At 46.4% G+C, this 25000-nt stretch overlaps 1 protein-coding gene across 1 annotated transcript in view; it reads left to right on the forward strand.

The window, feature by feature from the left end:
- The first annotated feature begins 24548 nt into the window (after positions 1-24548).
- Positions 24549-25000, forward strand: part of tmem256 (transmembrane protein 256) — a 1305-nt gene continuing 853 nt past the window's right edge. The window contains exons 1-2 of the mRNA XM_067261707.1: positions 24549-24663; positions 24904-24941. Coding sequence (XP_067117808.1) covers positions 24582-24663; positions 24904-24941 — 120 coding nt within the window. The 5' untranslated portion in view covers positions 24549-24581. The remainder of the gene's footprint in view (positions 24664-24903; positions 24942-25000) is intronic.

The raw sequence follows: 25000 nt of genomic DNA on the forward strand, positions 1-25000 counted from the left end.
TACTGCAGTCCCACACGGGTTCTAGATCATTAAAGAGACCGTTTGATAAAAAAGAACTGTAGAAGTGGAGTTTTGGAGACGCACCGCGGTATGTTACGAACTCACGGATGGATTCCTTTGATCACCTGCAGACTTCTTTCGTTCCGTGGGACGGAATATGTATTGGTGTCCGCGCGCGCATCCGCCTGGCCTCGACAACTCGTAAAGCTTCTTTGGAACCTGGGAGGAACAGGTCTAGTAGATGAGAATTCAACGGTGGAATGGAGGGACGAGGGGAATCCTCGTGACTGAAGACGGTATGGTTCCTGGGCACTGGTCACCCGCCTGCCGTCCACACTGGTCGCAGCTTACGGTGGTTTCCGAAGTGGTTTCGACGCCGGTGGGCTGCGAGGAACCTTTAGATAGGAACGGAGCCTTGGACAGCCTCCCCCCTCCCCCCCCCCCCCCTTGGGGCTCGCCCCCTGAACCCCGCCCCCCCTCCCCCCCCCCCCCACCCCCGTCTCCGAGCAGAGTGCCTCCTGGACACATGTTCTTGGTTCTGATCCATTTAGCAGGGCCCGCCGCGGTCCATTAGGTCTGTGGGACAGACGGGCCTGGGGGGGGGGGGGCGCAAGGCGAAGGAGAAAGAGGGGAGAAAGTGGAGAGGGGAGGGAAGCAGGAAGAGAGGAGGCAGGGATTGGGGGGGAATTGGGGTCGCAGGTGAGGGGTGGGGGGGGAGGAGGGGAGGGGAGAAGCTGGGACCGGGAAAGGGATGAGGAACGACAGCGACTCAGTTAAGGAGGAAACGGGGTGAGGGGAGGGCCCGAGACTGAGGGCTCGCTCCATAACTACCTCGGAGAGCCTCCTAATTGGACAAATCTCCCAGCGCCCAACGGCCACCGTGCTCTGGAGAGACGGCTCCAGCCCTCCTCCTCCTCCTCCTCTTCTCTCTCCTCGCTGACATAGATACAATACGGAGGGGGGGGGGGAAGACAAATTGATGAGAGGGGTGGCTTTGAAAAGGTTGGAGCTGGTTTGTGTGCGGTAATGATTGCGGGGGGGAACAAGACCAGGGTCGACCCCCCTGTCCACCACCCCCTCCTTCTCGAGACCAGCTCCGGCTGAAGCCGTGAATAATATCTCCGCTGCCGGGAGGCGAATGTGACAGCACACTCTGAAAGGCCGCTGGGTCTTTCATTGGCGATAGCAGAGGAGGAGGTACAGAGGGGAAGGAGGGAGGGCTCTATGAGGACCTCTCTAGAGGGCTAATTTATGAGGCCACTGATCAATGGGTTAATTAAGTGGAGAGGAGAGGAGAAAGGCAATGCAGAAGGGAACCGGGGGGGAAAAGAAGGGAAGAAAATGATAAATGAAGGGGGGTTGGGGGGGGGGGGGGAGATGGAGGGGAAGGTGTGGTGAGGGTTGGAGGGGAGGTGTGGATGGATAGGGTGTTGAAGGGGGGGGGGAGATGGAGTCATTTTGTGCCTTTGGATTGTCCTGACCAAAGCCTGGATCCTGGACTAAGAATGGAAGTCTATGTACTTGTGTCGTCCGTGTGTCTGTGTCTGTGACTGAACTTGATTTTAATATCACTTTGATTATTGTTACCAATGGATAAGTTACACAGGCTACATTTGTGACCTGTGATTGGCCCACTTTGGTCAATAAGTGTACAGCTGCCAGAGTTACTCTCCTGTAGAACATAATAATGAACTCTTGATCTATGGAGGCCATTTTCTGAAAGGACCATTTAATAATCTGTTCACACACCAACACCAACACGCTCACATATGCTCAATGCACTTGTGAGCGCAACACGCTTACACCATATATACTTCAAACACACACACACACACCATACCCTATCCACCCATGAAAAAAACAGTGTGAGAATGTGAAACGTGTTTTACAGTAAGGGGGATCAGCCTCGGAAATGTGTTTATTCCTCACTTTCAAAAAAAAAAGGGGGCGAGAAAAATCCTGCTGACTTGCACCTTTCCCTCCTCATCCCATCCCTCTCTCCCTCTCTTTTGCCCTCCATCGCTCCATCTCCAGCTCCCCTGAGACCGGAGGCTGAAACGGAGGGAGAAGCGTTTCATCTCGGAGCCAGGGGAGAAGAAGAAGCGTTTCCCAGGTCTCCTCCTATAAACTGGTACTTTCTTTCTCTCTTTTCCGCCGTGGGAGAAAGGGGAAAGAGGGAGGGGGAGCTGGGGCCTAGCGGAGAAGAAAGAGAGATGGAGGGGAGAGAGAGAGAGGAGGAGAGGGGGGGGGGAAAGGGAAGGAGACCACTTGGTGGCTAAGAGGTAACAGATAGAGTGGCCAAGGCAATATCACTGCTCATTAGCGCTTAGAGCTAGCGTGTGATCCTTATGCGTCCCACATAAAGGCGAAGACAGACCCTCTCTCGCTTACCCTCTTCGCCTTCCTCTCCCTGTATCCCATCTGAGAAACTCTCTCTCTCTCCCTCTCCTCCATTCCTCCTTCACTCCTCTTCTTCCCCCCCCCTCCATCTCTCTCCTCTTGTCAGCAAAGGGATAGCTCTGGCCTTGAGAGACACTCTAAAGCCTCCAGATCGATGAATCACCCCGACCGCCTCTCGTTGTTTTCTCATGAAGGATGGCGAGGGCTGCATCGTGTGTTTAAAAAAAGGAGCAGAGTATAGACACACACCGAGAGAGAGAGAGAGAGAGAGAGAGAGAGAGAGAGAGAGAGAGAGAGAGAGAGAGAGAGAGAGAGAGAGAGAGAGAGAGAGAGAGAGAGAGAGAGAGAGAGAGAGAGAGAGAGAGAGAGAGAGAGAGAGAGAGAGAGAGAGAGAGACATAGACAGAGAGAGGAAGTCAGTGAGGATAAAGAGATGGGGAAATGTTTACCGCCGGAAGGTTTGTTTTCCCGGTGCCTCTACGCGGCGGCCCGCGTTCCCTTCCTTGTACAAGACCGGCGTTGTGAGGCCGCTGGAGCCGTTCTTCTGCTGATCGTCACGGTAACGGAGCTGATGATCATTGGACGGTCCCCCACCCGTTAAACGGAAGCCAGGGTGTGACATCGCCCGATCCGGTGCTCGTTCGTCACTGTCACACCTCCACCTCCCTCCATAAACAGCCAATACCCCCCCCCCCCCCCCCCTTCCCACCACCCAGCCAGCCGTAGCCTGAGGCTAAAGACTAGCATTAGCATGCTAGTGTAGGCCGGCTGTCAGCGCAGGAACAGGAGGCTCATTTGTTATTGACCGTAACCTGGTTGGTTCTCCCTTCTCTATACATTAGCCCGTCAGGCTAACCATACATCACATACCAAACATACAACACCGAGCCGTCTGCCGGCCTCCACACGGAAACGATTGACATGCTCGGTTTGTTTCGTTTCTTTTTTTTTTGGAGGGGGGTGGTGGTGGAGCGGGTGGGGGTTGGGGGGGGGGGGGGGGGGGGGGCGCTGTTGCGCATATAGACCTCAGGATAAGTGCTTTGTTCAAGCAGGCTTGAAGAAGTTTCCGCCCGATGCATGAATACAAACAGAACACGCGTGCACGTGTTCGGAACACATTCACACACGCACGCACACGCACAAACATCTATGGATTCCATCCATCGATTGTCGGGAGACAATGGCAGCGGGGTGGAAACGTCTCATCCCCACAGTAGCAGCGGTAACTGTGTGTGTGTGTGTGTGTGTGTGTGTGTGTGTGTGTGTCCCGAGGGAAAGGACTTGTTCCTCTGCATTCTCAAGCGGTCCCATTAACCAGGCTGCCGATGGCTCAAACTCAACCAGCGCGACCTACAGCCTCTCTCATGTCAATGGACAGACATCAGCTTGCTAACAGGCCCTCCTGTCTTATAGGGGAGTCACCAAGCTAGGTGACTCATTATGGAGCTGCATGTCTGGCTAAGACTGCCTGGCTGTATCACGAAGTGTCTGCGAGTGTGTGTGTGTGTGTGAGAGTGTGAGAGAAAAAGAATGTGATCATTATACGCTGTGTGGGCATGTGTACTCCTGCATGTGTGAGCGTGTGTGGTGCAACAGCCCTCGTTATTATACAGTATTGTAGTAATGAGTCTCAGCACCACTAACATTGACTTTTCTCTCCTCTCCCCTCTCCTCGCCTCCTCTCCTCGTCTCCTCTCTTCCAGAATTGCTGTTCAGACACTTCTCCTATATGCTTGTTAAGGGGTTGAGTGGTGTGAATCCCAGCACACACTAATATGGATGTTTTGTCCCTGCGCAAAAGCGGGAGGAAGAGGAGAAGGCGGAGGAAGAGGCTGGTGTCTATACATAATAGCTGCACTCTTGTCTCTCCTCTACATAGTGTTATTTACTGCGGCGACTTGCTACCCTGAGCACATGCACCTCTCCTTCTCCCTCTCCAACCTATTCTCCCTCCCTCTCTCTCTCTCTCTCTCTCTCTCCCCCCCCCCATTCCTCTCTGTCTCCCCTGCCACCGTACGCCATCAGTGTGCAAGGCAGGATGGTGTGGAGTGGGGAGTGTCATATCGGAGGCCCGGGCAGACGAGGGTTCCCATCCCAGGGGAGATCAGCAGGGGCCAGGGAGCGAAGGAAGCAGGGGGAGAGGGAGGGAGGGAGGGGCTGGTTTGCAAGAGGCTATCGTGCAACAGTACACACCCTCCAGAAGACCAAGCCTCCTATGACCTTGAGCTGATGCCAGAATGATAACTCTTAATAATTACTGTGTCTCAAATCAATCGAGTTAGTACACATGAGGTGTGTGTGTGTGTGTGTCTTGAAGACTGTGTGTCCATGTGTCAGATCGTGTTTCAGTTGCTGTTCCTGTTCAACACTGTCTGTACAGAGCCATAACACAAACATCCTAGTGTGAATCCATATATTAGTGGGATTTTCCCTGCTCAATCTCTCTGTTCTGTCAGCCTGGATGCATCGCAGAGCAGCCTGGTTGGAATACATGAATAAGATGCACAGTGAGACGATTAACCATACGGTTAAGCTGGAACGCATGTGCTTGGGACAGCCCTCCATTTCGATTGGTGGGCAAGCCGGAAGTAGGTATAATCCTGTTGTGCATGACTCAGGGATTTTTTTGTTGTTGTTGTTGGTCACATACTGTATTTAAGGCTCTGGATCCAATCAGGCTGAAAACTGAACACGCACACACCCCCCACACTCTGGGGTATCTGACTTCACAAGCCTGCCTCTTCTGATCTTGATTCTTCTCTCCCTATGTTGAAGCGATGTTGACAGGCTGCGGTATACTGCCCCTCTACCTGGAGCAGAATGGAGCCAGGCTGACAGAAAGCCTGCTCTCTCCCTCTCTGACGTCCTGAACTGGGAGACTGCTCCTCCATTGCTCTCTCTCGCGGGTGGTCCCGGTTCTGCCCAAATATCTGCCGGTCGGTAACGAGTCCGTCGGTCAGAGCGAGGGACATTTGAGGAAGAGAAAGAGAGGGAGTCCGAGGGGAAAGAGTTCAACCTTGGTTTCACCTTAACGAGTGCCTCTGGAGACAGCGGTAGTGTCTCTGTGTGACGGATGACCACGGTGTTTATAGGGGCCAGAGAAGCTGCAGAGACATAGTGAGAAGTTGCTAGCAGCAGGCTTGTAATCATTATGACAGCCTTTAGGTCCACATCACGCCCCTCTCGGCCAATTACAGAGTTTCCACTCTTTCCAAACTCCTTTTCATTGGCTTTCCAAATTCCAATTTGTAGGATTTTTTTGTTGTTTCTATTATTGTAATATAATTGCATATTATTGGCTTGGTAGCATAGTATTAGTGTTCATTATTTCGGCAAATATTAAGTCAACCTCAACAGTAAACCCCGAAGTCATTACAGCTGAGTCAATTACTATTTTAAAATATGGTCAATATTTTCAAATAATTGATTTGTTGGACCAATTGCAACAAAATGAATTTCTCAGTCCCTTAAGTGCTGTGACGTCAACCCTTGATAATACTTTGATCTAATTGATCTCTGTAATTGATCCAGGTCTGGTAGATGGTTAGGTGACAGCTAACGGGTAAGTCATTCGCTTTCTTGAACTTTGCAGAAGACCCATGCCCCTGTAAAGAACATTTGAACCAGCATATACTGAACACGTATGCTACATATTAAACTAAGAAATCACTGCATGAAATGGCTTAAAAAAAAAAACACATTTTGAGAAACTCCAATGTTTCATGACCCCCCAACACAGAATTAGAAACGTTTACTTCATTTCTCTGACAGGAGTACACATGTTGAGTTCTTACCCAACTGGCTGGTGACTCATGTTGTCCTGAGATGACAGTTCTATGAACAAGGCATATCGTTCTCGACAACAGCTCTTCACTGAGAAAACCAATCACTTTCAACATCTCCTCAGTCCATGTCAACACTTAAACTAAATTGGTATTGATCTGTACCTCATTGACTGGGGGATATGCACCTGCACTCAAACGCTACTTTCATGTTTCAAGATCATTTTTAGAAAACTCTCGAGATTACATTAATATACCCTGTCATACCCCCAGCCTACAGACTGGTGTAGACTTTCAGAGAGAAGAACCCCCCCCCCTTCCAAACGATACCGCTACAACCGAAAAAGGAAGGCGCTTCTTCGCAGAGCGACCGTCTCACGCACCCCTTCAGAGAATGGCGCTTCCATGGCAACGCCACACACTCGCTCACACAAAAACAGCCAGGGGTTCCTTTGAAGCGAATGAATGAGGCGGCGAGGAGAGAGGCGGAAGGGGAGAGAGCAGGAGAGGTAAATTGACAAACAGACGAGGGGGGACGTGGGATGAAAGAGACGTGTGGAGTTAGCGCGCTTATCTCTGCGTGAGACTGATGGGCGGAGGAGAAAAAATAGAGTTTGGGCTCTATTCCGACTCTATTGAATTTAATGGGCGAGGGAACCGGTTTTACATTTACATTTAGTCATTTAGCAGACGCTCTTATCCAGAGCGACTTACAGTAAGTACAGGGACATTCCCCCGGTTTTAGCATGGGAGCGGGCCCACAACGAAAATACAAACATTGCACAAAGAGGCTGGACAGCAGAGCGGAGAGGTAGGGGACCGGTCACCTTGGTAATAAGGGCTCTGTGGCCATAGCAGCAAAAACATCTGGAACGCTTTATGGCACGTCCAAGCTTGTGACGACCCTCAAAAAGTCGATACACATTACATTGATGGGTATTGATTACAGGCTTTCGCCTGTCATGAGTCCAACTGCAAAACACACAACAAACCTTCTTTGAATGAGTCCAACTGCAAAACACACAACAAACCTTCTTTGAACGAGTCCAACTGCAAAACACACAACAAACAATAACCCTTTTATAAGTTTTTACAAGCACTGAATTCTTACCCTTACGAGAGGACAATAAAGCTTTTTGAATCTTGAACATTTCCTGGGCCTCGAGACAACCTTGACTCCACATAATACGTGTTTAAATACCCCACCTGGCCAGTGTTCAGAGGCTGACACTCAAACCAGTGAATCGATTCCCATCTTGTGACTACAATGGTACCTGTTCAGACTGCCAATTAAGAGTGCCTTAGCCACACCTGAACACACCGCCATACAATGTATGATGGGTTCAAATTCGCCACATCACATCAGTGACAAAGCTATAAATCGCCAATCTATCAGGACCCTGTCACCACTTCCCACCTTGAAGTTCCATGCAAAACTAGGGACAGCTCGTAAAGCTAAGACGATAGCCTTTCTCAACCGCCTCTGCCTCCGAGCCGCCTTCCATCTGTCTTCTTGTTAGCGACACACGCTAGCGGCTAGCAGGGCCATCAATCTAGCACACGTCTTTAAACAGCTCAGACCCATCTGTCTGGAGATGCAGTGTCCTGCTTGCCTTTCTTCTGTCTGTCTACCTTTCAGTCTGTTTGTCTGTCTGTCTCTCTGAAGAAACTGGGTCCTGTCTGTCTGTCTGTCTTCCTATCTGTCTGTCTCTCTAGAGAAACTGGGTCCTGTCTGTCTGTCTTCCTATCTGCCTGCCTGTCTCTCTGGAGAAACTGTGTCCTGTGTCTGTTTTCCTATCTGCCTGTCTGTCTGTCTGTCTCTCTGGAGAAACTGGATCCTGTCTGTCTGTCTGTCTTCCTATCTGCCTGTCTCTGGAGAAACTGTGTCCTGTCTGTCTGTCTGTCCGCCTGTGTGTCTGTCTGGGCTTGATGTTGTGTCAAGAGTCTCAATCACACAAAGGTGAGACACACTGCAAGATGTGAGCATGCACAAACATGGTTTATGTGCAGGTTCACAAACCCAAGCATGCACGCACACAAACACAGCAATGAACAAAAGCACATACACACACACAGTGATGAACAAAAGCACATACACACACACAGTGATGAACAAAAGCACATACACACACACAGTGATGAACAAAAGCACATACACACACACAGTGATGAACAAAAGCACATACACACACACAGTGATGGTTCCCCTTGACAAGGCCACCTGTCTACCATGCTTAATCAGCCCATTGTAAATCAATTACAGCACATCGATCCTCCGTTGCCATATGAATAAACGAGACGAGCTGGGCTGTGCAGCCTTGCTGCAGACACACACATCTCTCTCTACAGACACACACATCTCTCTCTACAGACACACACATCTCTCTCTACAGACACACACATCTCTCTCTACAGACACACACATCTCTCTCTACAGACACACACATCTCTCTCTACAGACACAACCATCTCTCTCTACAGACACAACCATCTCTCTCTACAGACACACACATCTCTCTCTACAGACACACACATCTCTCTCTACAGACACACACATCCCTCTCTACAGACACACACATCCCTCTCTACAGACACACACATCTCTCTCTACAGACACACACATACGTCTCTCTACAGACACACACATCTCTCTCTACAGACACACACATCTCTCTCTACAGACACACACATCTCTCTCTACAGACACACACATCTCTCTCTACAGACACACACATCCCTCAATACAGACACACATCTCTCTCTACAGACACACACATCTCACTACAGACACACATCTCTCTCTACAGACACACACATCTCACTACAGACACATATCTCTCTCTACAGACACACACATCTCTCTACAGACACAAACATCACTCTCTACAGACACACACATCTCACTCTACAGACACACATCTCTCTACAGACACACAACTCTCCATCTTTACAGACACACTATCTCTCGACAGACACCATCTCTCTCATTATCTCTCTATACAGACACACCATCTCTCTCTCTTTATACACACAGCTTCTCTCTCTTTTTCTCTGTCAGTCTCTCCATATTGGCTACAGATGTACCATCTCAAACATAATATATCAAAGGTCCTTGATGTTTTCGCTTGCAGTCGAGAGATACCACACAACTCAAGGGACATCTATTCAGCGCATGGATAGATGGACATTTTCCGAACCCACTGAAAGGTGTGTGTGACATAGACACAGACACACACACAGCTCTACATATCTGTTATATAGGGCAGTCAGAGGAGAACTGAGCAGGCTTCCTCTTCCTCTGTGAGTAGATAAGAACAGAGGGCTGCTTGTCTCGGTCGAATTCTGCCATCAACAGGGTTCGGAATGCCCTCAACACCAGCCGCGCATATAAATGTGGCCCATTCTTCTGAGCGTGTACGTGTGTGCGCGCGCAAGTGTGTGTGATATGTTCCTTCACAGGCACGGACATTTCTGCCGATCTTTGACAATAAGATGCTCAGAGAGTTAGATTTTTTTTATGTGGGGAGGGGGCAAGGGGAAGGGGGGGGGTGGATATTGTGTGTATGTGCTGTCTGTCCTTCACACAGGCAATATCCATGCAGGATTTCCTTTCTACATAAGACACCAGTCACGACATGAAAAAACGGGCTTACAAAAGTTGATTACAATTGACATGACATACATGACATGTATTTGACTATCCAATAAAAACACAAACAATACGAATGGCAAAATTACATGCTACTCTTAGCGTGATGCAGCGCTAAATTTCCTGCAACAATCTCTTACGCGGCTTGGCACCGTAAACACTCCACGAGAGGATTTTTAATTCGGTCCACATTACAGTTTTTCTCAATTGTTTACACACAAATACTGGTACTTGAGACACAATGACCACAACATGTAACTCATGCACCAACCCCATGAACCAATTGTGCTAAACTACAAGCACAATTCCTGCTTTACACTCAAATTGCAGTTCTAACACACACTTTTTTCAAAACACTACACACAATTCTCTGCATTTGGCACAATTTTCATGAAGAAAATCTTTTGTTTTCACAAAGAACACACTGCCATTCAAATACACACACTGGCTCATCGCATGGACAAACATCTGTCACACAGTTTTACAATTAGCAATCAGAGCTTTAGAATAAAAGGGCAACAGGTGACCTTTTCTGTTTTTGAGCAATGGATGCCAACATTGGAAACAGATGCAGAGGAGTGAGAGTAAGAGGAGGAGGACAGGGAGGACGAGGATGAGGAAGGCCAAGGACCATAATCTCTGATGAGATCCGAGCCGCTTTGGTTGACCATGTAGTCAACCATGGTCTAACAATGAGGGAGGCTGGGCAAAGAGTACAGCCAAATTTGAGCAGGTACACTGTAGCATCCATCATCGGGACTTTCCGAAATGAGAATAGGTAAGAAATCTACTCTCACTACAAAATTGCAGTAGGCCTACTGCATATCAATACAGTACTCAATGAGTACAGTATTGCCTGTGGACTATTCTGTAGGACTGTAAAAATAAAGTATGTTTCAAGTATTTGGAAAATGTATTCCTACTTTGTATTCCTACACAGTATTTACAGTATTTTACTATATGTTTGGCAGAACACAAGGTGATCGGGAACGTCTTCTGTCTCCTGAACAGGAAACTGAAATCATGAACATGGTCCTAGAAAATAACGCCATAACATTACGGCAAATACAAAGAAAAATAATAATAATGTAACTGTATACACTATACAGTAAATCATTCTGTTGTTTTGTATGTAAACCGCTGTATGTGCAACTTTGTGTTGGTTTGGATGTACACTGTGTACATATATGTAAAATATATTTGTTACCGTGTATTTCTGTGTTCTGAGTATAAAAACAATATTCTCAAATATTTTACAACACACTTATGTATGTACTGTCTGTAGTAAATGTAACACTGAACAAAAAAAGGCCTAACTCACTATGATGAATGAAGAAGAAGTGTTTTCCATTCATCATAGTGTTTTACATTGAGCACATCAGTGTTCAAATGGTTCTTATAAATGTCTATTCATATGATGGTTTGTGTTTGTCATTTGAAAACAAAATACAATTTCGAGATTAAATAACATTGTTTTGAATGTTAAGTTTAATTTTGCAGAAGAAGTGAGGGGTTTTGCCCATTGTGTGTGTGTTTTTTTGATTTGTGTGTAGAGTTCTGAGAGTATGAGGTATGCATTCAGAAAATGTGTGTAACCAATCGAGAAAAACTGTAAAACCAGAGCAGATGTAGCCTAGTCTATTCCCTTCCCGCTCTAATATTGGAAAGATAGCGGCAGCAAGGCGTTTGAACAGGTTGCCTGTATCACAACGGTAACTGCACAGGACGCAATAATTAACAACAGGTTTGATGCCGGAGCATCAAAAGAGAGGGAGAGAGAGCTAACGCTGAGATATCAAAGGCAGAATTGCAGCGAAAATGAAAAAAGCCGACTAATAATCGTAAAACGACAATGTCATCATTACAAATTACTTTGAGTTGATATTCTCTGAAAGTTAATACGTATTGTATGTTAAATGTCTAGCATAGGCTATAACACTGCTTACCTGTAAATTGTGGCCGGGGAAGCAAGATCTCGACGATTTTCCGCGAGGATTGCTGGGGTTTCGCCCTCGTCCTCCTTTCGACTTCAACAGCGTTGACAAACCATTCCTTTGAAATGGGGAAACATCAAAGCAGTCCCTTCGATACGGAGAACGATTTTAACAAACCATCCCCGTTCTATTTATCGACAACACTCAAACCAAGGGACCGGCAGGTTGGTCTACCACCTCTCGAGAAGCGGCGCGTGAGAGGATGACCGAGGGAATTGAACATCAATGTAAAAACTAACCTACTGCGTGCAGCACTTTACACTCGACGTAAAGGCATGCAAGCGGGCTTTAATATGATTTCCAAGGAACACAGGCTACACGTTGACTCCCTCCACATAACCGGCACAGCAATAAATAAACTGTTTATTTCATCCGGTTCTCATCACAGGCGTTTGATTTCTCATGGAAAGGTATTTGAAGCCTTGCAACAAAAAAAAATCCGATAGGATTATTCGATCAACAGGAATATTTAGCAGGCTTCTACCTTGAAATCCAAACTTGTCCTTCACTTAAAGGATAGCTCCAGCGACAGTTCGATTCCTAAACACTTGAAATCAAATCACGGTGTTCGGCGCTTGATGATTTTGCGAGGTCCTCTGGTAGCCCACTAGACGTGCACCGAAAAGATGCTGCTGTGCTGTGCCTATGTGGATATGATTGCCTCTTTTGCTCGCTCACGCTCTTTCTCTCTCCCCGGCGGGGCGCGCGCACGGTCCCAATGAGAACCTGTGTCCTACCAAGACTCTGTGACAACGCTCGCATCCATACGTGGTCTCTCTGGTCTCAATCTTGCTTCTTTATTTCAGTGCTATCTTTTTCTCGTTAGAAGCTGTGACATCGTCAAGGACTATCTTGTGGTCTAAATAGACTGAATTTTTTTTATCTGACAGACCGGCATTCTCACCGTCTTTCAGGCGCCCCATATAAAGAGGAAATAATTTTAGTGTGAATTTTTTTTATGTCGGTATCCTCTCCCTCGCGCATCAAGTCTCCCTCAGCCGGGTAGATCTGCATCAGTGTGACGTCAGAGGATGTTAAAGTGATACAAACCCGTATTACCCCGACCCTCTCCCTCCCTCCCTTTCTGTGTGCACTGAATGTAGGCTATAATCTCTTTGGGACTATGCTTCCCCCTCCAGCCGTATCTGTATGTCATTCATCTATCTTTTTATCTCTTCTGCTCACCCGTGGTTGTCGGGGAGAAACTCAATCACAACAAAAGCCGTATCTCCTCCATATTTCTCCCTGTAGCAGCTTTTTTGTTTTCGATGATGATAAAGATGATGATGCACCTGTTCTATAGGGAACAGTGGATTGCAGCACCGCACATGCATGGTAATCTGGTAACACCACACATCAGATTGGGAGGAGGGAGGGAGGGCGAAGGGAGGGAGGCAGGGAGGAGGGGGAGGAGTATACAAAATGATCCAGGCAGTCTGTCAAGAGCTAAAGCATGCCTGCCCAAGCGTTACGAGGGACAGTTCCGGGCAGGTGCTTGGCCACCTTTATCCACAGGGGGACTCTGGGAGGGGGCTACTGATAGAGTGGTGAGAGTGAGTGTGTTGGAAATAACTATATTGTGTGTGTGTGTGTGGGGGGGGGGGGGGGCGGGGAAGAGAAAATAAATAGGAAAGACGAGAGCAGGTGCAGATAGAAAGGTGTGTGTGTGTGTGTGAGAGAGAGAGAGAGACAGAGAGAGAGAGAGAGAGAGAGACAGAGAGACAGAGAGAGAGAGAGAGAGAGAGAGAGAGACAGAAGAGAGACAGAAGAGAGACAGACAGAAGAGAGACAGACAGACAGACAGGTAGGTAGACTGACAGGCCTAGTTTCTCCTCCATCAAGATAAATGGTGTTGGGGTGCTGGATACACATTCCCCAGTGACACCACGTCAAGCCACCTGGGCTGAATCCCACAAGAGAGGGAGGACGAGGTTGGTGACGAGAGGGACGAGAAGGACATACCCCACGCCCCCCCCCCATCTCCCCTGATAGACCCAGGGCTGCCATCAAAGGTAATGGACCACCAGAGAGACCTGACAACTGAGCTCTCCACAGGTTAAAGCACACACACACATCCCCTGCTTTGTCCTTTCCGTTTCACACGACACTTTGCGCTTACCTTCAGATGAACAACTGTGATAGACACACAGACACACACAAACAAATCGCAAAAGCAGAAACCTAAGATAGTTATAAAACACACTGCTGCACGAAACTGGCCACACACACACACGCACAGACACACACACACAGAGTTTGTGGGGATCCGCTCGAGCCCCTGGGGAACCTGCTGGTCTGTGGAGAATTGGTCTGTGTTGCCTGCCCTTGTCCCCCGGCTCCAGTGTAAGGGCCTGTTTGATGGGGCTCATTCTCTCTAAATGACCAGTGAAAGGCAGCTTTGAAGTCCCTTAACAGCCTTTGAGTCTGGACAGACCTCTAGAGGTGGCGGAACCCAGTTCAAAGAGGAAAGTTCTGGTGTGCAACACCCCCACACGCACACACAAAACCACCAACACACACACACACACACACCAGAAACCACCACCAGAGTTGGCTCAGAGGTTTATGACCCACACTCAAATCTAACTGCAAAACATCTTATTCTGACACAGGTTTAGGTGGGGATCTTCTGTGCCAGTGTCTGGGCAAGAATACTATAACCCACTTACCCAGGGATTTACATTTTACATTTTAGTCATTTAGCAGACGCTCTTATCCAGAGCGACTTACAGTAAGTACAGGGACATTCCCCAGAGGCAAGTAGGGTGAAGTGCCTTGCCCAAGGACACAACGTCAAATTGCACAGCCAGGAATCAAACCGGTAACCTTCAGATTACTAGCCCGACTCCCTAACCGCTCAGCCACCTGACTCCCGGGATCAATTAATCTTTTATTCTGAAAATCGTGGAGTTCTGCCTTTCCCTAGTCTTGGCATGTTGTATTTAAATCTGTGTAGTGTTCCTCCGTCAGGTATTCTTCTTATTGGTATTCTTATTATTGTTCTTCTTCTCCTTGCGCCACAATATGTCAAAAAGCTATTGGTCAAAAATGTCCTAAATCATTTAAAAATATTGATTTGAAACTATATCTGGACAGTGTCAGCTTTCTGGACACTGGCCATTCATTTTATGTTATACCTGGACAAGACATATCTTCTTTCTTGACATTTGATATTCATTTGATATTACATCTGGAGAAAATGTCAATGTTTTGGACACTGGCCATTCATTTGATACTATATCTGGAAAAAATGTCAGCCTTCTGGACACGGCCATTCACTTGATACTGCATCTGGACAAAATGTCAGCCTTCTGGACTCTGGCCATTCATTTGATACTATATCTGGACGAAATGTCAGCATTCTGGACACGGCCATTCATTTGATACTGCATCTGGACAAAATGTCATTTGATATGACCGCTCTGGAAAAGATTAAGTGAACACTGCACCTATTTCTTTCCTTTACTGAAGGGAATTCACTGCAGGCTTTACTACCCTAACCTTTTAATCTGTCTTCCTATGCTGTCTAGTATTACAGTAACAAAACCCACTGCTCACCTCCATTATCTTCCCTGTCAGGGTGTCCAACTGAGCATGCCCAGAGAGTGCCTTTTGCGTGTTTCTCTGTTAGCTGCAAGCTAGCGAACAAGAAGGCTTTGAAAAGCTAACTGCAACCCAGGTGACATATTCACAGTACTGCCTTTAAATATGGGAACACCGCTGTGCCGTGGAAGCCCACGAGAATGTCAGATACAGACCCCGTACGGCGAGATTCAGAGTGCTTACACACACACGCACGCGCACACGCACACATGCTTAAACAACATGCTTTTGAAATGCAAGTTGCTGGATGGCATCACACAGATAACGGTGCAGGTCGGTTGTACGTTGGCCTACAGCATCCCTGGGGTGTTTTCTCTGGATTGTTTCATGAGCCTGTCGGCAAAGTAGTCTACATCATGTAGACTACATGTATTTAGTTTATTCACAGGCACACACGGCTTTCTGACTTCTGTGAATCCTCGGAATAATGCTACAGCTTGATTCAATGTTTACATGCTTCATAAGAAGAGTGAACTCCCTAACCCATGGATTTGTTTGCATGGATTTAGTGGATAATCTAGATGTAACTGCAGGAAATCTTGGCATTTCTTAGTTACTTGTCAGCACTCACCTAGTTAAACTATGAATGGTACAATGCTAAGGTCAAAGGTCAAAAACATGGGTTGCTTGTTCATTGTCGTATACTTTAGTTTTTGACAATTAAATAAACTATTGTGAAACAAGTCAAGTTTTATCATGAGAAACATAGTCAACACTGGCTGAAAAAAGCAGGCTTGTTTTCAAGAAGCGAGCGTCAAACCTTGCCGACACGGTTGGTTACCATTCCTGCCACTCCAGACAGCTGTGGGTGTTGTACGTGAGTTTGACACATCCTCCCTTTACCTCCTCTGCCCTCGTCTACACGCTCACATCCCATGGGACAGTGACTGGCATCTCTCCTGTCTCTGTTGTGCCAGCGTCGCGGACATCAGATTAGCTTGTTGCGCTAACAAGCTGCAACATGGCATTGCCCGCACCGCTGTCACGTCACCCTCCATATCCCCCCCCCTCTCTCTCTCTCTCTCTCTCTCTCTCTCTCTCTCTCTCTCTCTCTCTCTCTCTCCTCCCCCCTCCCCTTGTGTGGCATCTGGCTTAAATTGGGCCCATCTGAGCATTGGCATGGTTTCCACATCCAGTGATGGGCCAATGGCTAATTCCAGTTCCACTCTTCCCCATCAACACTGACTTCTCTGCAGCGATTGAGAGATTGAGGGAAAAGAGAGAGTACAGAGGGAAGGACAAGATATCAACAATTCACATGCAAACATTGGTTTTCCCTGCTCTTGCATCTCACTGTATGGTGGTATACGGTCACATCCATAATCTATTAGCCATATTATGCATGTGAGTGGTAGTGTGTGTTCTGTTCCACTTTTGATCTGTGTGTGCACAAAATGCGTGCATTTGTTTGTGTTTTGTATGTGTGTGTGTGTGTGTGCGTGCATGTTTGTGTGTAAATGTGTGTCCTGTGTGTTTGTGTGTGTCTCAGTGTGTGTTTCACTGTGTGTGTGTGTGTTTGTATGTGAGTGTGGGGACCATGCTGAGAGAAGAACTGGAGGTTGATGTATTATTCATGGCACGAAGAGGGTAAAATCATGCGAAGGGAAAATGTGCTTGTTTGATATTTCCATGAAGGGCCTTTCTCTGTGACGCCGGCTCAGAGCGACTGTGGGCCAAGTGAAATGTAACATACACACTAGCAGGCTGAACTAAAAGCAGACTCACAAGTTTCCCAATGCACTGACTGCAGTCATTGTGATTGGCTTATCTCCGATCCATGTCCTAGTCTATCAGCAGACAGAAAAGAGTGTGACACACACACACACATACATATGCCCACGCCAACTCTTTGTATGTGAGAGAGAAACAGAGAGAGAGAGCCTTCCTTTGCTTTTTTGACTAGTAAATAGGACACAATTTCACAGGTTATTAAGCAGCCTTATCACGGCTCTAACATAGTGCTGAGTACAGTAATTGTTTTGATTTAATTATTTAATTATTCTGACATATTTGAATTGTGTTGGTTGCACTTTGCTGCCTTGTAAACAGAGAGTTGGGAAACTGGAAGGGTTGTGGACAGGAAGTGACTCAATCTAAACTCAGGAAAGGTACACACTGTCGAGCAGATCCTGGTAATTGAGTTTGTGTAATGTCTTCACGGTTGGGATTGCAATGTGACACTGACAATGGAAAACAGAGATAGCAATGAAAGACGCTTGGAATCAATGTCTTCAAATCCAGCAGCCCTAAATAATTTAGAAGCGCTTAAGTTCATTTTAAATACAGGGTTTGACATTGCCTCGACTTACTGATGGACCAAGACGACCTGACTTTGACTGGGTACTTAAATGTGTGATGGAAGAGTAGCGCACCTTAGCTGAACTGGGATCAGTTTCGCTTAGTGTAATCCCGGCAGCATGGATACTTAATAGGAGCGTGTCACAGATCCAGTGTCAGCTTCAGTGAAGAAGACCTAAAGCTGTTGTCTGCCAGCATACGCCTGAGGAAGGTCTGGACCTTTTTTTCCCTGCATGGAAACACCATCTGTATTCAGAGGGAGGACATCCTGCCTACTAGTGAAAACAGGGAACTGTGGGTTAAGAGAGAGTGTGTGTGGATATGTGTGAGTGTGTGTGTGTGTGTGTGTGTGTATGGAGAGGATAATTAGTCTCTCACTCTCTCTTTCTGCCCACAGTGCAACACAACCTATCCAAATGTTCCTCCACCCAAGGCTAGGGTTAACCCTTTCTCTGACAACCCTCCCATTTTTCCATCCTCCCTCCCTCTCATCCTTCCATCCTTCCGTCTTCTCGTCCTCCAGTCATCTGCCGAGGCGGACACATGATCCCTCTTCCTCCTCCTTCCTAATTAACTTCCCCAGTGGGAGTCGGTCTGCATGTGGGAGGGGGACGACGACAACCGTCCTGAGCAATATTTGGCTAGCTCTAATAACTCCTGGATGCTAATGCTGTGGTTGAAGCCCTCCGCTCCTCCTCTCTCTCTTATCATCCTCTCTTCCTCCCTGCTCTGCTGTTCCCAGGGTAAGTGCACCTGCAGGCATCCACTTGTCCATCAACGTGAATGCGGAGATGAAATGTTGATATTATGATAGGAGGGGAAAAGAGAACGAGAGAAGCGTTCAGATGGGGGATCATTAGAGGAGGTGTGGAATAGAGGAATTTAAAGAAGGCCGATAAGAGATAAAACATCTAACAAGTAATCAGAGTCTTATTTGTGTGCAAGAGACAGAGAGAGAGAGATAGATAGTGACATAGAGAGAGAGAGATACAGAGATAGTGAGAGAGAGAGAGAGAGAGAGAGAGAGAGAGAGAGAGAGAGAGAGAGAGAGAGAGAGAGAGAGAGAGAGAGAGAGAGAGAGAGAGAGAGAGGAGAGAGTGAGAGATACAGAGATAGTGAGAGAGAGAGAGAGAGAGAGAGATACAGAGATACAGAGATAGTGAGATAGTGAGAGAGAGAGAGAGAGAGAGAGAGAGAGAGAGAGAGAGAGAGAGAGAGAGAGAGAGAGAGAGAGAGAGAGAGAGAGAGAGAGAGAGAGAGAGGAAGGAGAAGATAAGGCCACAAAGAGAACAAGACAGACTACCTGCACAAACAGCCGCAAGACGCCTATGCGTGATTGGGTGGCCAAACGCACAGCGACGAATCGCCTGACAGCCTTGATTACCCACACGGAACGACTAGAGATTGTTCCGAAACCAGAACTGGGCCGACACTAAGCACTCTGACCAAGGAACCGGTAGTTGAGTGAAAACCCCAAGGACACGCTGAGATTGACAGAGGGACAACATGTTCCCTCATAAAAAAATAAGAAAAAAAGGAAAAAGAAACCAGCGCCGCTCAGTTCAGGGACATGCCATCGAAACAGCCCATCAATATCAGCATAGCAGAGCTCCCATGAGCTTCTCCAGGTCAAGTGACACCAACAGTTCCCTGGCATTAATATCATTTCCGAGCTGTTGTTTTGTCACTGGAGGAAAGATGCGCCACAGTACCCGTAGACGGTGGGAGGGAGGAGGTTTCAGCCCCCAGTCACAGAGCTGTCAGAGAACCAGAACCACAGAGCCGGATCCAGCAGGTTCAGAAACAAGGGCATTTTCTCAGCACCACCAAAACCATGCTCAGCATGGTTCCTTCAGCCACATTCTCTTGAGTTTATTAAACGTGAGATGGTTGAAGCGCCGGTTTAGGATAGCATTGCCTGCTGAGTGCAGAGGCGGAAATGTGTTTGTTTTTGGCAATAACATTTACTTTGCTGGTACGAGAGTGGCTCCTGTGAGTTTTTTTCTCTGTGCTAATTACCGCCGATGGCTAAATCCTATCCATTTGCATCGATCCTCTTTGAGGAGCTATTCAGATGATCTTAACGAGTTTGCTAATTGCGTCGGAGCGGCGTGCGGAGCTTGCTCAGACCACAGCGGAGAACGCATGAGCCGGTGTGTGTGTTTGTGTGTGTGTGTGTCGGTGGGGCACAGGGCCATGGGGACACTCTTACTGACATTTAACCAGCGTTCGCCAGACACCCCACGGACGGAATCCCAAATTCACCACTAAAGCGGATTCTTATCTGGAGAAAAAACGAACTCTCAAACAAAACACCGATAACATCCAACTGCAGGCGCGAGTGGAGCCTCGGTCTAGACCTGCACGAGGACAACTGCAACAAGACATGAGGTTCACATTCCTGTTCCATGGTCAACCCTCTCAGTTCTCTAGCATCTCCTCTTGCAGTAAGATGGCATCTTTGGGAGGGAGACATGGGGAAGGCATGGAGGACCCATGTGCTCCTAGCCCTCAGGGTTGGGTTTTGGGCTGCGTGCTGGCTGCCTGGCTGGCTTTGCTCTGGTCCAACAGTCACAACTGGTGATGTCCCCAAAAGCGCACGCAGACTGAAATGACAGGCACGATGTCAGCGCGCACAGGCCAGTACTGGGCAGAGAGAGAGGGGCTAAGGGGATGAGGGGGGAGAGAGGATGAGGGAAAATCAGGGGAGAGAAGAGAAAAAAGAAAGGAGGAAAAGGAGGAGAGAATGTGCAATGACCGGAGGACTCGAGGGAGGCAATGAGATCTCCGACACATGGAAGAGATGCCGGAATGCTCTCCCAATACATTTTCAAATCTGACTGTATAAATGAAGTTCTCTCTGCTTGTTACAGATATTGACCTCATTGGTCTTCAGCCGGTTTAAATAAGCAATGTCTTGCTTGTCGCAAGCTACGCTACTCTGTAAACGATGGCCGTTTCTTTAGGGGAGAGGGATTCATCATGACACGATATTGCCAGGGGGTAAACAGTCCGATGGAGGAAGTTGGCACAGTCTGAAGGATGCCAGGACCCTAGAGGAGAGGAGAAGAGGGGACAGAAGGAGGGAAGACGAAGAAGAGATGTAAGGGGAGGAGGGTAAGGACAGTGTAGAGAGAAGAGGAGAGAGAGTGGAGTAAGGGGGAAGATGGAGAAGCGAGACAAGGCAAGGAAAGATGGGTCAAGAAGAGTAGCAGAGTGGGAGGGGGAGGAGGGAGAAAAGGAGAGGAGAAGGGACGCTCCGGTGAAACAGATCTTTTCATTTTTGATGAGCCTACCTGGGACTTCAACATCATCTGCTGCTTGTCAGAGTAAACAATATGAAACAGTGTTCTTCCCTGCTGAGCTCACGTTCACTGTCTGTCTCATTGCAAAACGTGTATTACACTGTCATGAGGTGGACAGCTGTAGTGCTTCAATGAGAGAGAGAGAGAGAGAGAGAGAGAGAGGGAGAGGGAGAGAGAGAGAGAGAGAGAGAGAGAGAGAGAGAGAGAGAGAGAGAGAGAGAGAGAGAGAGAGAGAGAGAGAGAGAGGAGAGGGAGAGAGGGAGAGAGGGAGAATGAAGAGTAGAATGGTAAGCCATAAGCCTTGTTTTTTAATTAAACAGCAATTAAAATGTGATAATTGCAAACATTGTGTTAACAGTCTGCCTCCCTATTTCTTTCTAACCCGAGGACAGGATTTTACAAAGGCCAGGCTTGGCTGGGACTTAAATGGCTGTGGAGAATGTAATAGGACTGTGTGTGGAACCACCCTGGTAATTGGCATAATAGACTGAGCTCCCTGCCCAGTTTTACAAAGTGGTTCAAACAGTAAAACAGCGCCCCCCTATGGCAAATATACTCCCTAAAGAAGTCTGTCAGAGACTAACAGTGAACCTTTTTTTTTAAGGTGTTACTGTTGGCATGAGTATAAGTTGGCATAATGGTTTAGTCTAACAACGAGAATACATTTTTTCCATTAACCAAACTGTTTTGAATTGTAAATTAGAGTAGGTGTGAGGGTTTTTATTGAGCCCGAAGTCAGAAGTCTCGGTTTTACGCCGTAATGGCGGTTGAGATTAAGCCCTTGCTGAAGCCCTAGAAGTTTTCACTGTGGAAATGGGAGGTGCATTAATAATTCATGTGGACCACATTGCCATAATTTAGCTCATGAATAATTTGGTTTGGATGTAAGGTCCTTAAAAAATGAAGGTAAAAAAGCTTGTTTGATTTTTTCAACGCTGTGAATTTCAGGTCAGAGAGGTCACGGATGATAGCAGGAGAAATGTAATAAAAATGACCCTTTTGCCTGGCTAGTACCAGGTTTGTAGTTGCTCTTTAATTCATGCACATATCAATGTCTTAAATTCTATGATTAAAAATGATTACGCATTGAATTTGTATGCATTTTGCAGGCGGTTAAAAATACATATTTACTGCACATGGTGTTTACCACTGATTCAATACCACTGAATCAGTGATTCGACATAGTAACAAAAGAGACCATTGATAGAATTACTGCTCTACCCACAGTGAGATTGCTGTAAAGTGTTATTCCAACTGAATCAAAATAGAATTTGTTTTGCCTCCTTGAAGTGATGGCAAAGTGGTGGTTTGCACAGCCAGACATCCATCTCCTCCCCAGGTCTGTCGGTGCTCAGGTATGGAGTTTGCATCTCCTCCAAAAATAACAGATTTGTCTCCTGCCCGGTTTCCCTCCAAACACAGCTAATGTGGCTGCCCGCTTTTCCCGTCTGCTTGGAGGAAGAACAACTTGGATGGAAATGCAGAGAGCAAATTCCTTAGGTGGGCACTCCTGCATGTGTGTGTGCTCTGTCTCTCCGCTCCCTGCAGTGTGTGTGTTTGTGTGTGTGTGTTTGTTTTAGAGGCAAATACATGTTTCTTTGTTCTTCTTCTTTTGCCTACTTTGCCTTCTTTTTTTTGAGGTGATTACAGTTTTTCTCAATTGTTTACACACAAATACTGGTACTTGAGACACAATGACCACAACATGTAACTCATGCACCAACCCCATGAACCAATTCTGCTAAACTACAAGCACAATTCCTGCTTTACACTCAAATTGCAGTTTTAAAACACACTTTTTTCAAAACACTAATCACAATTCTCTGCATTTGGCACAATTTTCATGAAGAAAATCTTTTGTTTTCACAAGGAACACACTGCCATTCAAATATGCACACTGGCTCATCGCATGGACAAACACCTGTCACACAGTTTTACAATTAGCAATCAGAGCTTTAGCATAAAAGAGCAACAGGTGACCTCTTCTGTTTTTGAGCAATGGATGCCAACATTGGAAACAGAGGCAGAGGATTGAGAGTTAGAGGAGGAGGACGGGGAGGACGAGGATGAGGAAGGCCAAGGACCATAATCTCTGATGAGATCCGAGCCGCTTTGGTTGACCATGTGGTCAACCATGGTCTAACAATGAGGGAGGCTGGGCAAAGAGTACAGCCAAATTTGAGCAGGTACACTGTAGCATCCATCATCCGGACTTTCCGAAATGAGAATAGGTAAGAAATCTACTCTCACTACAAAATTGAAGTAGGCCTACTGCATATCAATACAGTACTCAATGAGTACAGTAGTACAGTATTGCCTGTGGACTGTTCTGTATGACTGTAAAAATAAAGTATGTTTCAAGTATTTCGAAAATGTATTCCTACTTTGTATTCCTACACAGTATTTACAGTATTTTACTATTTGTTTGGCAGAACTGAAAGATTACCAACACAAGGTGGTCGGGAATGTCTTCTGTCTCCTGAACAGGAAACTGAAATCATGAACATGGTCCTAGAAAATAACGCCATAACATTACGGCAAATACAAAGAAAAATAATAATAATGTAACTGTATACACTATACAGTAAATGATTCTGTTGTTTTGTATGTAGACCACTGTATGTGCAACTTTGTGTTGGTTGGGATGTACACTGTGTACATTGTTTTTCTGGGAAAAATACGTCAAACATATTTGTTACCGTGTATTTCTGTGTTCTGAGTATAAAAATAATATTTTCAAATATTGTACAACACACTTATGTATGTACTGTCTGTAGTAAGTGTAACACTGAACAAAAAAATGCCTAACTCACTATGATGAATGAAGAAGAAGTGTTTTCCATTCATCATAGTGTTTTACATTGAGCACATTAGTGTTCAAATGGTTCTTATAAATGTCTATTCATATGATGGTTTGTGTTTGTCATTTGAACACAAAATACAATTTTGAGATTAAATAACATTGTTTTGAATGTTAAGTTTAATTTTGCAGGAGAAGTGAGGGGTTTTGCCCATTGTGTGTGTGTTTTTTTGATTTGTGTGTACAGTTCTGAGAGTATGAGGTATGCATTCAGAAAATGTGTGTAACCAATCGAGAAAAACTGTAAAAATGAAATAATCACACTGTCAATCATAACCTTGCACCCGTCTGTGAATCTCCCAAACAAACTAAATCAATTCAGAAAGAAATACACACAATTCTATTTTCATGTCACAACCATTAGGCAAAACCTTCGAATTGTAGTACGTTTAATACATGTGTTTTACATTTGTTTTTTAGATCCACTGGTATAGACATCATGTCGACATCTTTTGTTTTTGTTCTAAATTATATTGTTTCCAGGTCCATACTTCAGATGTTGAGATGCTCTTTCATTTCGTTGAGTGAATTCAACTAGTTTGTGATTGTATGTGATTGTAACCACCTGCTGAAACTGTGACCACACGGTCGCCATTTTGGCGCAAGCCAACCTAGAGAGCGGATGCAATTCTCTGCCCTGAACTCTGTAATGAACGTAGCTTCCTCTGTCACTTTGTCAGAGCACAACAATATGACTGCGTCTGTGGTTGTACGGAGACTGGCAGCTCTGTCGGGGGCTTCTGCAGTCGCAGCAGGCGCATACGGAGCTCACGGTAACCACGCGTCTTGTTATCTTTGTCCGTTGCTTGACAGCTTGTGTGCATATTAGTCTTTGTAGCGTAGTATACCGTTTGGTAAGCGCGATAAAGCTGTCGGTGGCTTATGTCACATTGTGGCCATGGGACACGACGAATGACCCCGTAATGCTCTTTTTCTCTTTTTACCCTGACCAGATAGTTAGACCCACCAGGCTCTACTTGTTTTTCATTGACAATTGCCTCTCTTCTGTTTAGGTTTCAAACAGAGTGACAGTGATGATTACCAGAGAGAAGTATGAACAATTACTCTCGTTTAATATGACTCTAATAACCTTTTAATCAAAATCGTTTG

This window comes from Osmerus mordax, chromosome 23, assembly GCF_038355195.1.
Source record: "Osmerus mordax isolate fOsmMor3 chromosome 23, fOsmMor3.pri, whole genome shotgun sequence".
NCBI lineage: Eukaryota > Metazoa > Chordata > Actinopteri > Osmeriformes > Osmeridae > Osmerus > Osmerus mordax.